The sequence below is a fragment of the Olea europaea genome, chromosome 3, assembly GCF_002742605.1.
Source record: "Olea europaea var. sylvestris chromosome 3, O_europaea_v1, whole genome shotgun sequence".
Taxonomy (NCBI): Eukaryota; Viridiplantae; Streptophyta; class Magnoliopsida; order Lamiales; family Oleaceae; genus Olea; species Olea europaea.
This window is the reverse complement of record NC_036239.1, coordinates 7,823,745-7,840,760: the sequence shown is the minus strand read 5'-3', so window position 1 is coordinate 7,840,760 and position 17,016 is coordinate 7,823,745. Positions and strand designations below refer to the sequence as shown.

The 17,016-nt window shown below is 34.3% G+C and overlaps 1 protein-coding gene across 2 annotated transcripts; it reads left to right on the top strand.

The window, feature by feature from the left end:
- Positions 1 to 11,134: 11,134 nt before the first annotated feature.
- On the top strand, positions 11,135 to 17,016 carry LOC111384714 (protein PNS1-like). 2 transcript variants are annotated; one of them, XM_023009041.1, is made up of 5 exons: positions 11,135 to 11,360; positions 11,446 to 11,748; positions 11,847 to 12,597; positions 16,297 to 16,454; positions 16,645 to 17,016. In XM_023009041.1, the coding sequence occupies exons 1-5, from the start codon at positions 11,343 to 11,345 to the stop codon at positions 16,912 to 16,914; spliced, it is 1,500 nt and encodes a 499-aa protein (XP_022864809.1). In that variant the 5' UTR covers positions 11,135 to 11,342; the 3' UTR covers positions 16,915 to 17,016. The 2 variants fall into 2 exon arrangements, with proteins under 2 accessions (XP_022864809.1, XP_022864803.1); XM_023009035.1 differs by lacking the exons at positions 16,297 to 16,454; positions 16,645 to 17,016 and adding exons at positions 12,914 to 13,147; positions 13,300 to 13,996 and having other exon boundaries at positions 11,159 to 11,360; positions 11,847 to 12,755.

Here is a 17,016-nt window from a genome sequence, read left to right as displayed (position 1 = left end):
TTTCCTATCCAATTTCCCAAAAAAAAAAAAAAACAAAATATATTAAAAAAAAAAAAAAAAAAAAAAAAAAAAAAAAAAAAAAAATATATATATATATATATATATATATATATATATATTTATTTATTTCCCTTTAATTGTCAATTTTCATGTAAACAAAGTTAAACGAACACCAAAAGATAGATAATTTTCATGAATTTTTTATTTTTTTAAACAATGAAAACAAATTTCATCCCCAATATCAGTAAAATATATCCCTTTAATTGACAATTTTCATGTAAAACATAGTCAAACGAACACAAAAAAATACTTTTATTTCAACATTTTTCGCGTAGAAAATTATATCAATCAAACACAATAATTTACAATTTTCAGAAAAACAATTTCTAGATAATTCATTTTCCTGGAATTTGTTTTCTTTTCATTCAAATTTTATTTTTGCAATCAAATGGACCCTTAGTTTCAACAATTATTCAGCTTCTAGAATAAATTCTCCTGTGTCTCATGAAAAGAACTAGCAAGATGATGGAACATTACCTTGGTGATATAATAATTCTCGATCTCGTGCAATGAAACAAAGATAATATTATTTCATTGTCAAATTGTCGCAATCTTTTCTCAACATTTATATTGACAACAGTGTATCGAACAAATATAATACGATGAAGTGGATCTATTTATTTTCGTACCATACCTTCTTTTTTTTTAACCTCATTCTTTTCTTTGATATTGTTACAAGAAGTTTTTGATGGATTTCTCATAGTTGGTGTTGCTGCAAATGCATTTACTTTTACGGTAAGAGACTATGGTCTAATTACTTTATACGAAGATCTATTAGATTGTGTACTTTGACATCATGATGCCATCATATTGCATTTCATTTAGGTATGTATAGTGGATCATAAAAATCTACTTTTCGAAGATCTTTTCCTTCTCTTCGAGATTGAACATCCATTGCAACGATTCAATAGGGGGCTCATTGTGCTACATGTAGATGAACAATACCCCTAGAAATATATAGGACGTTTTCTCCTCAAACTGCTGGAGGAAAAATGAACGCAATTCATGTGACTTGTGTGTACAACAATTATTAGGAAATGAAAGGGGGCCAAAAAACCCACACATTAATTGCAAGATACAATCAAGTTCAAAACAGAAATTAAACTTGCAGAAAATAAAGAACACAACAAGATTTTTCGGACGAAATCCCACAGGTTCAGTGACAAGCACCTAATCCCCTGTTGAGCATCCAATCGAAGTGGATATTGCTCGGTTGCACTAAAGCCCCAAAAACAGGCAATCGAAGGTTACATAGTTTAATCACTATAAGAATACACAAGAAAGAGACTTATCTCTTCAAAAGGAACCACAGATCTACCTCAGACTCACACTGAATCAACATACCACATTCCTAATCTCAACACATGAGAACTCTAAGTTTCACTCAAGAAAAGATCAATATACAGTGATTAATAATCTTCCAAAACATCGAATGAGATGATCGATTATAGAAAATAGGGAAGACTGAAACCCCTAACTCGAGAGAGACGAAGAACTCTCTCGAACCTCACTCAAGAGTCACACAAAAATGAAAAGTCACTAAGCCAAACGAACAGTCCATCCTATTTATATCACCAGAGCGTAAACCCTTCATCCAACGGTGGGAATTAAGCCAGGTGCCATCATCAGGCAGAATACCATTTATAAAGGCGTGTTCTCAAAACACGTTTTGTTAGCTGAAAATATGGGAGCACAAATAACAGGGTTCGAGTCTCAACAATCTCCACTTTGCTCCATATTTTCTGCTTTAGTGCAGCCAGTAGATAATATCACTTTCTCCTTTCATTTGCTCCAAGTACCTGCAGTTTTATCACATAGTATCAATAGAAAATGACTTCAAACAGTTTTAAAATTTGTTCAAAGGTATTATCTTTGTTCCCATATCGGATGGGTTATATTGAGTAGGTACTTTACCAATTTTCAAAACACCTTTTGAAATAATGTCTCTAATAAAGTGATATTTAATGTTTATATGTTTAGTCCTATCATGATACATGAGATTTTTAATAAGGTGTATGGCACTTTGATTATCAGAATATAATGTTGCATTTTCATCAACAATTCTAAGTTCCATAAGTAATCCACTTAACCATATTCCTTCTTTAAAAGCATTAGAGGCAGCAATGTATTCTGCTTCAGTTGAGGATAAATAGGATGAAGGTAAAGAAATAGGATGAAGTTGATTTCCTATTGTCCCTATTTTCAGCAAAGTCAGAATCAGTAAATCCCTTTAAGGTTACTCCTTCTTTGTTCATTTTAAACACAAGACCCAAGTTTACAGTACCCTTTAAGTATCTTAAGAGCCATTTTAAAGCATTCCAGTGTTCTTCCCTAGGGTTACTCATAAACCTACTTAATATGCTAATGCTGAAAGCAAGATCAGGTCTAGTACATACCATTAAGTACATCACAGAACCAATAACATTTACATAAGGTATTTTTGACATTTTATCAGATTCTTCAAAAGTTTTGGAACAGAGATCAGAGGTTAGCTTAAAATGATTTGCAAGAGGCAGAGACACAGATTTATAGTCAAACATGTTAAATTTTTTCAGAATCTTTATCACATAATCATGTTGATTGAGAAATAACATATTTTTATCTTTATCTTTATAAATTTGTATGCCAAGAATCTTTTTAGCATTTTCAAGATCTTTCATGTCAAATTCAGATTTAAGTTGTTGCTTAATATATTCAATTTCAGATTTATCTCAACTTGCAAGCAATATATCATCCACATAAAGTACAAGATAAAGAGAATGTTTACCTCCTTTACCTCTACAATACAAACATGTATCATAATTGCTCTTTTGAAAACCAAGTTTCAATACAAAAGAATCAAATTTTTTGTACCACTGCCTAGGGGCCTGTTTCAGGCCATACAGGGACTTCTTTAACAGGCATACAACATTTTCTGGATTTCCTTTCACAAACCCAACTGGTTGTTTCATATAAATTGTTTCATCCAGATATCCATAAAGAAAAGCAGTCTTAACATCCAACTGATCAAGTTCCCATCCAAATTGAGCAACTAAGGCGAGTAAACATCTAATTGTTGTATATTTAGCTACAGGAGAAATTTTTTTAGTGTAATCTACTCCTTCCTTTTGTGTAAATCCCTTTGCAACTAACCTAGCCTTATACCTAAGACTATTATTTCCCCCTTCACCTTCTTTTATTTTATAAATCCATTTACAGTCTATAAACTTTTGACCTCTTGGCTTCTCAACTAATTTTCAGGTTTTATTTTTAAGAAGTGAACTCATTTCGTCTTCCATAACTGTTATCCAATGCTTAGAGTCTTTGCAGTTTATGGCATCTTCATAAGTGTTAGGCTCATTTTCAGTTTGTTCCTGATAGGTAAATAATGAAACAAAATCATCTGAATCATATCTTGCAGGTGGTCTAGTCTGCCTTCTTTCCCTATCTCTAGTTAATTGATATTCTTCAATGGGATAGGTTGGATTTTCAATCTGGTCATTGGTGTTATTATGCAGATTATTTTCAGTTTCATTTTCAGATTCATTTTCTGCATTAATCATTTCTGGTTCAACAGGTACATTTGTTTTTCTTTCAACCTTAGAAGGCTCCACCTCAATTTGTATATCATCAGAAGTCAAATTGTGTTTTCCTTCTAGGCATGGCATAAGGGATTCATTAAAGACAACATCTCTCCTAACAATCACCCTATACCCTTTCTCACTTTTAACCTACAGTCTATACCCCTTCACATTTTCACTATAACCCAAGAAAACACATTTAAGTGATCTTGGTTCTAGTTTTCCAATATTTTGGTGTGTTGCTTAATGTGAATAATCAATAGAATTTTTAGTCGATACTGATTCAGGTACTTCAAAATTTAGGGCAGAAGTGGGTGTTCTATTAACTAAATATGCAGCTATTTATACATCTTCACCCCAAAATATTTTTGGCAAACCAGAACTTAAAAGCATGCATCTAATTTTATTTAGTAAGGTTCCGTTCATTCTTTTAGTATGCCATTTTGTTGAGGTGTATAGGTAACAGTGAGATGTCTTTATATACCATGTTCTTTACAGAAGTTATTGAACTCATGATTGCAAAACTCCAAACCATTGTCTGTTCATAATATTTTTATCTTGTGATCGATTTAATTTTCTATTTGTGTTTTCCAGTCCCTAAAGACTGAAAAAGTCTCATCTTTAGATTTTAATAAGAAAATCCAAAATTTTCTTGAAAAATCATCAATGATCAAAAGATAATATTTAAACCCTGAAAGAGTGCACACAGATGCAGGTCCCCACAAATAAGCATGTAAGTACTCTAGAATTTGTTTAGTTTTGTGAGTTCCAGGCAGAAAAGGAAGTTTAACTTGTTTACCAATCACACATTGTTCACAATGACCAATATTACCAAGATTTTGTTTTCCAAAAATCCCTTTGTTTTCTAAAGCCTTTCGACTTTTCTTGCCAATGTGGCCAAGTCTCTCATGCCATAATTTTGCAAAAGAAAAATTTTCAGATAAAGCAGTAGCAGTTAGGCCAAGTAAAGGTTTAGCTTTAAGGAAATAAATTTCATGTCTCTTAGGGGTACTAATGACTAAATCATTTCCCCTAAGAATTTCAATATGTCCATGACCCAATTTTATGTTAAACTCTATATTATCCAACATTCCTAGAGATACTAGATTCCTCTCAAGTTCAGGCACATATCTAGTTCCTTTTAGAAATAAGACCTTCCCATTATCAAGTAGCAATTTTATAGTGTCTATTCCATTTACTTTACATGTCATATTGTTACCCATTATGACTAGCCCACCAGTAGTTTTTTCAATTTTGAGAAAACTATTCTTATTAGGGCACATATGAAAGGAACAACCTGAATCAATGATATATTCATCACTTAGTCTCTTGTCCCCATTAACAAGGACTAGGCCATCTTCATTTTTATCTTTGTTATACACTAAGGCTGCATCCCCAACTTCATATTTCTTTTCTTTTGTCTCATTTTTCTTTTTATAACAGTCTTTAATAAAATGACTCTGTTTTCCACAATAAAAACATTTCTTTCCTTTGGCCTTGTTTTTAGACTTTCCCTTATCACCCTATTTTTGTTTAGTTTCAAATGAAACTTTTGAGTGATAGTTAGGTTTACTAAAGCCTTTTCCTTTTGCTATTAAAGTATCCCCACTATGAGTTTCTTCTATTTCAGATTTTATTTCAAGGGCCTTATTTTTTAGGGCATTAATTATTATTTCTGTAGTAAGTTCATCCCTGCCATATTCCAAGGCAACCTTGATATCTTTATATCTATCACCAATGGAGTTCAACAAGATCACAGCCAATTGATCTTGTGAAAGTTTTTCATCACAGTTGGTAAGATCTTGAGTCAATTTTGTAAACCTATTCAAGTTATTATCCAAGTCCGTGGAAGGGTCCATTTTAAAAGAAAAGAGTTGTTTTAACAGATAACATTTGTTAAGGATGGTTTTTGTCACATACTGTTTTTCTAATTTGGTCCACAGTTCAGAAGTTGTCTTAGTTTCACCAATAGTTCTTATAACATTCTTAGACAGATACAAGAAAATAGTACTCCAGGCTATCTCTTCGAATTCAGCCTTCCTAGTAGGGTTCATGTCTTGAGGCCAAGTGTCATCTAAAGCCCTAACACATCTCATTTGCATCAGTATAGCTTTCATCTTTTGACTCCACATATTGTAATCAATTTTTCCATCGAATTGTGCAACCTCAAATTTAGTAGTAGCCATTTTCTTATACATAAAATGTACAAGTTCGAGTCAAAAATCACACCACAGCATACATTGGACACACAACAATGTCAACAAGGTTCACAGTATTGTTCTCAGTATTGATCAAGAAGACACAACACATGCAAGTTTAAAACATATATGTAATATGCAGATCAAATCAAGGAATCAACAACAGAGGGCAGAAATTTTAGGTTTCTGAGAAGTTCCTCCTTCAAAATCCCCCAGATACACCCCTAAACTGGACTTTTCTCAGATTCCCAAAACCTCACAGGAGTCTTTGGACAAAGACCAGACACCAGTGGGTAAATGGTGTATGGTTAATCAACGGAAGAAAATCGAAACACACAATTTCATAAAGTAAACTTTACAAGTTTAGAAAGATCTCACCCAACGAGTATAAAATACTCAAGGTCCTTCAATACTGTTTAAAAACAGTTCTAGAAATTTTAGATCTGCTGCAGATCGAGCCCTCCTTCAAAGATCCAGGTATCTTGCCCCAGTGTAACGCTCTGATACCACTGAAAGGGGGCAAAAAAACCCACACATTAATTGCAAGATACAATCGAGCTCAAAACAGAAATTAAACTTGCTGAAAATAAAGAACATAACAAGATTTTTCGGTCGAAGCCCCCGAGGTTCAGTGACAAGCACCTAATCCCCTGTTGAGCATCCAATCGAAGTGGATATTGCTCGATTGTACTAAAGCCCCAAAAACAGGCAATCGAAGGTTACATAATTCAATCACTATAAGAATACACAAGAAAGAGACTTATCTTTTCAAAAGGAACCATAGATCTGCCTCAGACTCGCACCAAATCAACATACCACATTCCTAATCTCAACACATGAGAACTCTAAGTTTCACTCAAGAAAAGATCAATATACAGTGATTAATAACCTTCCAAAACATCGAATGAAATGATCGATTACAGAAAATAGAAAAGACTGAAAACCTTAGCTCGAGAGAGACGAAGAACTCTCTCGAACCTCACTCAAGAGTCACACAAAAATGAAAAGTCACTAAGCCAAACGAACAGTCCATCCTATTTTTATCACCAGAGTGTAAACCTTTCATCCAACGGTGGGAATTAAGCCAGGTGTCATCATCAGGCAGAATGCCATTTATAAAGGCGTGTTTTCAAAACATGTTTTGTTAGCTGAAAATATGGGAGCACAAATAACAGGGTTCGAGTCTCAACAGGAAATAATCGAGTTAGAGCTATAAAATATAAGCTCTTTCTATGGAAAGCCTATGAATCTTTTGCTAGTCATCCTTCATATGGTATGTTCTTCTTGAGCATCCTTCTCTAATTGATAGCTTCACCGATTTCTATTTGCAAGGACGTTGACTCAATTCGAAACTAGGATTTTCCTTTTGCGACCTACAAAATGAATTTGATCATGGATTACCAATAAGCCTAAAGTGATTTCTTCTTGGGTCGGTGCATGAATGATTAATTCGTTGTTGGTAATCAGTGCTTGATTCCATCTCACAACATATAGGGACTATTTGCATGTAAATCACATTTTAGGGTAAGAATACTAATTCTCGTAATAAAATCAAGTAAGAACAATTTATGTGATGTTTATATGTGGAAGTTTCGGAATTGAACTATCCAAAAGTGGGACTTGTCTCCTTGTTCCACTTCATTTTCTGTTCCCATGTTCCAAATTCCAATTTTAAGCCCATGCCTCTCTCGTAATACGGCTCCTTCCCGAAATCTGGAAGGATGAGGGGCAAAGGGATTGGTGGAGAAAGATCTCTTGTTCTTATTATAGGATCGTGATTGGATCCGCATACATTTGGTTAAAAGACAGAAACGGATTGAACAGAGAAACTCTCGAACATTTGGTGATCTCAAATGCGTCGATATCAGTGGTGACAATCTACCCTTGTGTGATTCCTATTGAAGCATATACTTGGGGATGGGTGCAGGGTGGATGAATCTAATTCAAATCAAATATGGTACCTATGGGTACATAAGATTACCTAGTTATTTAGCAATTGGAATAAGGGAAAATCCTTGAAAAATGTACTCACATACGGTTCGGCCGTTTGGCAATGAATCTATTTTTCATATACACACACATGGTACTAGGGATGGCAGTGAGGCGGGTTCGAGGCAGCCCGCCCCGCGCCCGTCCCCGCTGCGTAGGGCTTGCCCCGTTTGTTTTTTTTTTCTTTTTTCCTTCAAAATTTCGAGTTCAATAAAATACAAATAATACTCAAACTAACAAAGTTAATATTCAAAATAAACACTTGAAAGTCAGAACAAACACTGTCCAAAAAGAAAAAATAATTGCAATTAAAATTACATTGTCATTGTGACATTGGAACTAAATTTCATTTCTTGATCCAAAAATTGTCATTTTTCAATCTTCATAATTTCATTCGTCAGCAGAACTATTAATTCTAGTATATGTTGTTTATTTTTTTTCATTTAATTTTTTTGACATTTAATTTCTGGTTTCTGTTTGCCATTACAGAAAATGCAGGCTACAGCTACAGATATTGATCAATGGCTACTTTCTGTCACTATTGAGATTGACTTAAATTGGTTGAATTAAATTAGGAGTTATAGTAGTCTAATTAAAGTCTTAATTTAATAATTAGTTTTAGTAAAAACCGATTTTATATAAGAAGAAAATAACTCTATATGTAATTGAAAAAAAAAAAAAAACTTCCTATACAATTAGGAAAATGATGGGTCCAGCAATAAATAAATAAATAAATTTTGCATCCCCACCCTAAGACCCGAGACGGGGCGACGATTTACGCCCAGGCCCGCCAACCCGTCGGGGAGAGTTTTTTGCCCCATTCAGGTCGAGTTGGGGCGGGTTTTTCTACCATCCGTATGTGGTATGATTATCTATTCAAAATACAATATGTTGAATCTTGAGCCACTTGAATTTCAACACCTTGACATCCGACGTCATAGAAGAGAAACAATGTCGGTGTTCGATGTGATGTGTCACATTTTAAGTGGCTCGAGATTCAAGACGCGATTTAGCCTTTATTTGGCAACCATACTTTCAACTCTTTTTTCTCATACTCATTTTCAATTATATTCTTACGATAAAATATTCTTTATGTAAACTCAAATATTTTTTCTACCTTACGATCACACATTCTCCAAATAATTATTATTCAACTCATTCTTCCCAAAAAATTCAAATGAATGGTTGTCAAATAGGGCCTTAAATGAATAATCTTACGATGTGTGTGTCTAAAATTGTACTATCCAAACTTCTTGGGGTCATCCAATAAATACTGCAATTATGTACAAAGACAATTGGAATTCTGAAACTGACAACCTATTGAACTACCTGATGTGGATCCAACTCATACAACTACAACTGTCCCCAGGGCACATCTCCAAGTGGTAAAAGGGGAGGGTGGAGAAATCCAGCTTTACTTGAGGCTGCTGTGTCAAGGGTTCGAATCCTGAAATATGGATTTGGCTCTTGGGTAAGTGCAAGTGTACAAGCAGCCTTCCACCCTGTACCCTTGGAGGCATAACCTGCAATTTACCTCTCTCACGATACTCCAGGACAGGGGTGGTGGGGGACCCTTAAGGTTATGATTTAACCTTTTTAACTCATACAACTACAACTTCTTCCTGATAATCCATTTATAGATAATGGATTATGGTGGTTGTACACCATTAATAAAAAAATTGGTGAGCCCCCTTATGTGTGAGAGAGCTGTAGATCATGGTGTATAATAAGCATCGTTGATAGATAGTTCCACTTGAATAGGGGCTTTTGACAGGGTGGGATGACAGATGTCGTGTCAGGGTTTTTTTTTTTTTTAATTTCAATCATATGACGACACGTGTCCTCCCTCCACTGTTTTTTAACATGTTATTGGACTTGTCACTGTAACAAGATTGATACATACTATAGAATTTTACATAACGTTATAATTTACACCACCAGTGGGATCCACCTTCGGCAACCCCGCGTATTGAATCCATCGAAAAAAAAAATTTCCCCTTATATTGGATAGCCACTCTCACTGTCCGTGCTCAATATTCGTCCTCGATTCCGCCCATGTTTTACACACCAAATAAAAACATCAAGTGTTAGTAAAACATCACAATTGTAACCTATATTAAATTAATGTCTTCCGTAATATTTAATATACAAGCCGTTGTGCTTTTCCAATAATAACTGTAGGGTAACATAATTCTATAAATAAATCTCCGTTTGGTAGTGATTTTTCATCCAAAAATTTGATTTTTTGACCGTTGTTTAATATTTTAGCCATTATTTTTTATTTCTTCACTCACAGGTGATCCCCGATTTTCTCTCTAATGGTCAAAAAATTAATTCTCATAATCACTATCGAACATAATATTTTGCTCGAATGTGATGAATAGAAACAGTGACACCCATTGACTACATCTTCACATGTATGTCTCTCAAAGAAAATGACGTCAAGTTGATAGATTATAATAGTGCCTTGCACAGTCAGCAAACAATACCGATAGTGGCATTTGATTCCTAATCTATGAAATCGTAGCATTTGGATCATCGAACTTCAAAAATGTGCCAGTCGAAAAAGTCAAAATTCGTGTTCTAAGACTATTGCACCCTTTATTCAATTGATAAAATTAAGAAAATGAGAAGTCAAAAAAAGGAAAAGAAAATAATTCTTCTAATTTAAAACAAATAATCTATAGCCTTTGTCCCCAGTTTGCTCTACCACTAGTCATATACTGATTATTGCATTGTGGGGTTTTGCGATGATGCCAAAGATGATGATGAAAATTTTGGTATTGACTTGTTATGGGGTCGATAATTGTAAATTTTACACAGTAGGTGGTGGTTCAGTTCTTGGTTGTTTAGTGTTCGTTCTCCTTCATTTTTGCCCTGATCACTTTAATACAAGGTTTTACTTTCAAAGAACAATTATGCTTTAAGTACAAAAAATTTTGACAGACAACACATTGTTTGGGATCGTTGAAAAATGAAAAAATCACAAAAAAAGGGCAAATTAACTTTCCGCAGGTCTGCATCTGTATGAATTCTGCAAGGCAATCCCTATACTTGAGGTTTTTTCCTTCAAACAATTACAAGTTGTAGATTCAACTTTCAAGGGCCATATTTGATAGGTCCGACCTAGATGCAACTCTTGACAAAGGTTGGAGACCACGTTGAAATTTACACTTTACTTCATTAAACTAGTCAAAAATATTTGTCTCGGGCATCTCAAATTGTGCATTTTTGACATTTCAACAATTTTAATCCACCAATCACAGCAAACCAAACTTCATATTCCTCACCCGGAGTCTTACTTAACTTCACCACGTGTGGATCATGCTGTCAGAGACCGACGGTGGACCCTGCACTTAGGCAACCGGGCTGATCGTTATTGGAAAATAAGTTATAAATACGTACAACGGATTTCGTGAAAAGAATTGAAAATGAGAAGAATGCTTGGTACGAGTGTAATTGCATCAAACAAACTCTAACGTCCACCAGAATCCAAACCTCCCGTTAGTGCCGTCAGCTACACGCGCCGCCACCAATGGGTGCCTTGGAACCCGTATGAGATCTAGCCTCCACCACCACTGCTGATTTCTTCCTGTATTTGTTCTTGAATATTCTTTCGTTGGTGTGTTTTTTTGCAGGTAGTGCCTAGAAAAATTGCAGAAGAAACAGTGGAAGAAGAAGAATATGATGAAGAATCTAAGGATTTGGAGAATGGTGGGGTGAATATTCAAGAAAGAGCAGTTCAAATTCATCCCCCAATAGAATTTCATATGTCACGGATGCAAAGATTGAGTGCTACAAATCCTTTAAGACTTGTCGTAGAAAATTCAACAAGAGTTGCCTCTCCTTCTCCTTTGCAGCACCCTCCGCCTCGCCCTGCTCCTTCTGTTTCTCCTCCTCCTGTGCAGCAACCTGTGCCTCGCTCTACACCTACCCCTCGAGTAAGTTTCAACATTAAACAAATATTTTATTTATTTTTTTGTGTTTTTCTTCAGTTTTGATGGAAAATAAATTCTGTGATTTTGTGTTTTTTGACCAGCAATCAGTTGTAACACTGAATTCAAGATCATACACAAACAAGATTTCTCTGTTTGTGTTTCTTGTGCATACGGTTATTGCAATTGGGCTGGTGGGTTTTCTTATATTTAAAGGGGTGCAAGGCCTAATAGAAGAAGGGAGGGCTCAAAGAGAAGAGAAAGAGTTGTTGAAGTATTTTCTGCCACAGGTTGAGGCTGCCTCGTTTCTTAGCATTACATTAGCATTTCTTTGGCAAAAGGCAGTGAGATTATGGCCTAAATTCATGGTTCATTTCATAATCTGGAGTTCCTTTGGCCTAACTTTATCGGCCGGAATCCTTTTAATTTGCTTCCAAAGGCCTGCAACGAGTGGCGTTGGAGTTATTTTTATAGCATTCGCCATTGGTAATGGATTGTATGCTTGTTGGGTTACACAAAGAACTAGTTTTTGCTCCAAGATTTTCATCAAAGCTCTTGAACCTGTGTCGAAATTTCCTGATTTAAATCACCCCACTTATTTAATGCTTGGTGCCGGATTTTTGTGGATGTCATTTTGGATTTTAGCTGTTATGGGATCATTGAATTTTCATGCTCCTCCATTGATTATATTCGCATTGGTATTGAGCTTGGCTTGGACTGCTGAAGTAATGAGGAATGTGGCTAATTTAACTGTGAGTAGGGTGATTGCTCTGTATTATCTAAGAGGAATGCAATCTAGTACTAAATTTTGCTTCCAACGAGCGTTATCTAACAATCTTGGAAGTGCTTGCCTTGGTTCCCTTTTCGTGCCTGCAATTGAAGCCCTGAGAGTTGTGGCACGCGGCCTCAATTTGATCGAGGGAGAAGATGAATTCATGTTTTCTTGTGCTCATTGCTGCCTCAGTGTCATGGAATCGATCTTCAAACGAGGCAACGGTTGGGCCTATGTTCAGGTATGATCTTATTCAGTCATCTGAAAAGAATTCTAATTGTGTTCATTGCAATTCTCAGTTTGTGTTGTACTAGATTTAATAAGATTAGATATGCAGAAACACCAGCTACAAGGGCGTCGAAAAATGGATTGAAGGTTCTTGATATATAAATTTTGCAGATTGCTGCATATGGAAAAGGTTTTGTGAAGGCATCACAAGATACATGGGAGCTTTTTCTCAAGAGAGAAATGGAAAGAATTGTTGATTCTGATATTACAAGTGCCATTTGCTTTCTCACCGGAGTTTGCAGTGGCTCGATGTGTACAATTATGGTGGCTGCTTGGACAGCCGCCGTGCACAACCGCTACACGGCCACCCTCTCCGTCCTAGCCGCCTTCATCGGTTACCTAATGGTGGGTGCCCCCTCTCTAATTATCATCAATAATTAAATTAATCCTTTTTATATCTCAATAATATTACATTCAAATCATGTGATCAACTTGAATATATTTTATTTCTTTAGTGATGGTTGATTAACATTATTGTATTGATAATGTGCTTGTAGACTAGGATTGCAATGGCACTGCCTCAAGCATGTGTGAGTTGTTATTATGTCTGTTATGCCGAAAATCCGGATAGTAGGCTCTTCGATAACATGATACCGGACCGTATCCAATTGCTAAAATCCGGTCGTGATGTCGCGGTACCAACACCTCGAGTTCCTCGACGTTTCACAAGATAAGTAGGTGTAGATTTGAACACATGATTTTCGTTTGTCAAGGCATACAATTCCAAGTCTTACGCTACATGGGCTCGGATACATATCAATGTATTCGAAGTGCGAGACATGAGTAGTCGAGTCGTGATGCATACATCGATGATTGAACTGAAAAAGATTGAAGACGTGAGAAAACTTGTCAATTGCCCTGTCCAATAATTATTGTTGTGGATGGGTATGAAGACCACGTAATGAGGATACTTGGAATTATTCTTTTGGGATATACGATGATGTCCTTCTCACCATTATTTAATTGTCATTATCTTACTTTGGGATAGCTTATTTTTGTTTCATTACGTGGCCGTATTCTTTTGTGCACTCTTGTAAGAATCAACTAGAGGATTTTTCCTTATTTTACTTGTATTGTCATTAAAAAATAGCGTTGCTAGTTTCAAGGTAGCTTCTTGAAATTGTACCATTCTTTTCAAGATTTGAATTTGAATCCAAATTTGACCCGCAAATGAAAGGTTGTTTTACAAATTAATTTTCTAGTTTGTACCTTTCGAGTTTAGGCAGTTTCAGATGTGGTTATGAAAATTGGTTTTTTAATCGTTAAAGAGAAAAGTATATCTTATCTATAAGTAAAGAAGTCAAAAATGATGGTTTGAATAGTGAAATAACGGTCAAAAAATTAATTTTTTGAAATAAAAATTTGCTACCAAATGAGGGCTATGTTTCAAAAGAAATCAATAGAAATAAATAATAAATCAAGTAAATAATACTTATAAATTTATTAAAATATATGTGCTTGCTTGATAAAGATTTTGTTAATTGATTTTTTGATCATTAAAAATAAAGTGAGTCTTATTTGTGAGAGAAGAATTCAAAAATGACGGCTGAAATAGTGAGATAACGATAAAAAAAATTGATGTTAATTGAATTAAAATCTCTACCAATCGTGTTCTATAATTCAAAATAAAAGCTGACATTATATGTATAAATAATTTATCAATCACTTTTTTTTATTTCAATTTTTTAATTTTTTTTACTCGCCACACAAAACAAACTTAGTGATGCAGCACATATTTTACGTCTTGAGAATATTTTGCATGGTAAATTAGACGTGACTAGATAAATTTGATATATATGATTAAATAATATAATATATGTTTGTAATGTTCACATCTTTTTTGTCCATGTTTGATAAAAAATAAAATTTTAATTTTAAGTCAAAGTCAACAATTAATTTTAACCATACATTTTATGGAATCTACAACTTTTCAATCATACATTTCATTAACTTTTATCAAGATCGACTAAAAATCTGATTTTAATCTCGGGCTCAATCTTATCAGATGTCATTCAGTCCACCATATTCTTTGTTCATGTTTATCTCTTTCTGTAATGTGATAGTTGAAATGGGTTTTTTTTTTTTTTGCACAGATAAATGTCCAATTTATTATTATTATTATTATTATTTTTTTTTTTTGTTCGCAAGGGGTTGGAAAAAAATGCTAAGCTAGCAGCAAAGACGTGAAACAAAAAGCTTGCCAAAATCAAAACCTCCCTATTATGGAGAGTAGTGAGTGTCGATCCTAATTATTGGTGGGGTTTATGATCGTCTAAGGCTCATTAAAAATAATTATATAATAAATAGTAAAGAAAATTGGTCAAAAAAAGTTTTACATATATATTGTTTTCATATTCTGCCGAGCAATAGAAATTTTTTCAAGATACAGTGAAATATCCAATACTTAAGTCGCTATCAAAAGCACGTTAAGAACATCAAGTTGAAAGTTTAAAAGTAATAAGATTTCAATCGCATGAAATAAATCGCTTTGAAACACTTAATGGAAACATGTGATGAAGCTACGATATTTTGAGATGCTAAAAGTTTGTCCTACGACATTATAAATTTTGAGTTCTTGTTTAACAGGCTTATTTGGGACAATATATTGTCTACCATTAATCAAGTAAGAAAAATGTTACAAAATGAGAATATTTATATTGGTGTTACCATTAATAACTTGAAAGCACTTAATTTATTTTTTTGAAACATATAGAGAAACTGAATTTTGAATACGAGAATATTACTCATAAAGAAATTAATGCTGAAGTTGAACTTACATCTCATGTATTATCCTTAAAAAGAAGCAATTAGATCAAAATATTAATGATAACATAAAATATTGTGATGAAGAATTTTTTAAAGTTTATTATTTATTATTTATAGTTGATTAAGCTTTTTATTCACCTAGGTTGAGGTTTGAATTATTTCAAAAATATGAAAATACTTCTGAATTTCTGTTCAATTTTTTTTTAAAAAAAAATGCAAATTGCATATGATAATTGTTTGAAGTATTGATGCAGTAAGCTTGATTGTAATAGTATAGTTGTTGATTTTCAATCGAAAAATTCTAAAAAATAAATTTAATATAGAAATTTGAAAGTTTTAGATTATTATTATTGTAATTTGAATATTTTTATTCAATAAAAAATATTATTTTTTAAAATTCTATTTTGCACGTACAAAGAGGCTCATATTTAAAATTGATCTAAAGCCTCCAAAATATAAAAATCGGTCTCGCCCAGTTGTGTCCCATTAAGGAAGTGCTTTACGAGGGAACGAGCTCGGGCAGGTTGATAGCAAATGTTAAGTTAATTTGTAAATTTGTGTGCATCCTCCAACCTAACTATATGAAAAAAATCACCATTTAAAGGGATCGATCAATTTAATTATCCAATCACGGATTCTATGTACAAAATTGTAAAATTCTGCAAGTAACACAACCAAATTTTGCTTCCAACGAGCGTTATCTAATAATCTTGGAAGTGCTTGCCTTGGTTCCCTTTTCGTGCCTGCAATTGAAGCCCTGAGAGTTGTGGCACGCGGCCTCAATTTGATCGAGGGAGAAGATGAATTCATGTTTTCTTGTGCTCATTGCTGCCTCAGTGTCATGGAATTGATCTTCAAACGAGGCAACGGTTGGGCCTATGTTCAGGTATGATCTTATTCAGTCATCTGAAAAGAATTCTAATTGTGTTCATTGCAATTCTCAGTTTGTATTGTGCTACATTTATTAAGATTAGATATGCTCAAGGCTCTGCCAGAAACATCGGGCAGAAGGGCGTCGAAAAATGGATTGACCTGTCTTTTTGCGCTAAAACGTTCTTGATACATAATTTTTGCAGATTGGTGCATATGGAAAAGGTTTTGTGAAGGCATCACACGATACATGGGAGCTTTTTCTCAAGAGAGAAATGAAAAGAATTGTTGATTCTGATATTACAAGTGCCATTTGCTTTCTCATCGGAGTTTGCAGTGGCTCAATGTGTACAATTATGGTGGCTGCTTGGACAGCCACCGTGCACCACCGCTACACGGCCATCCTCTACGTCCTAGCCGCCTTCATCGGTTACCTAATGGTGGGTGCCCTCTCTCTAATTATCATCAATAATTAAATTAATCCTTTTTACATCTCAATAATATTACATTCAAATAATGTGATCAACTTGAATATATTTTATTTCTTTAGTGGTAGTTGGTTGATTAACATTATTGTA

What these genes read in the sequence shown, in the direction of transcription:
- LOC111384714 (XM_023009035.1), top strand. An exon ending in ACGGTTGGGCCTATGTTCAG is followed by an intron (nt 12,756 to 12,913) that starts GTATGATCTTAT and finishes TAAATTTTGCAG; the next exon opens with ATTGCTGCATATGGAAAAGG. An exon ending in CCTTCATCGGTTACCTAATG is followed by an intron (nt 13,148 to 13,299) that starts GTGGGTGCCCCC and finishes ATGTGCTTGTAG; the next exon opens with ACTAGGATTGCAATGGCACT.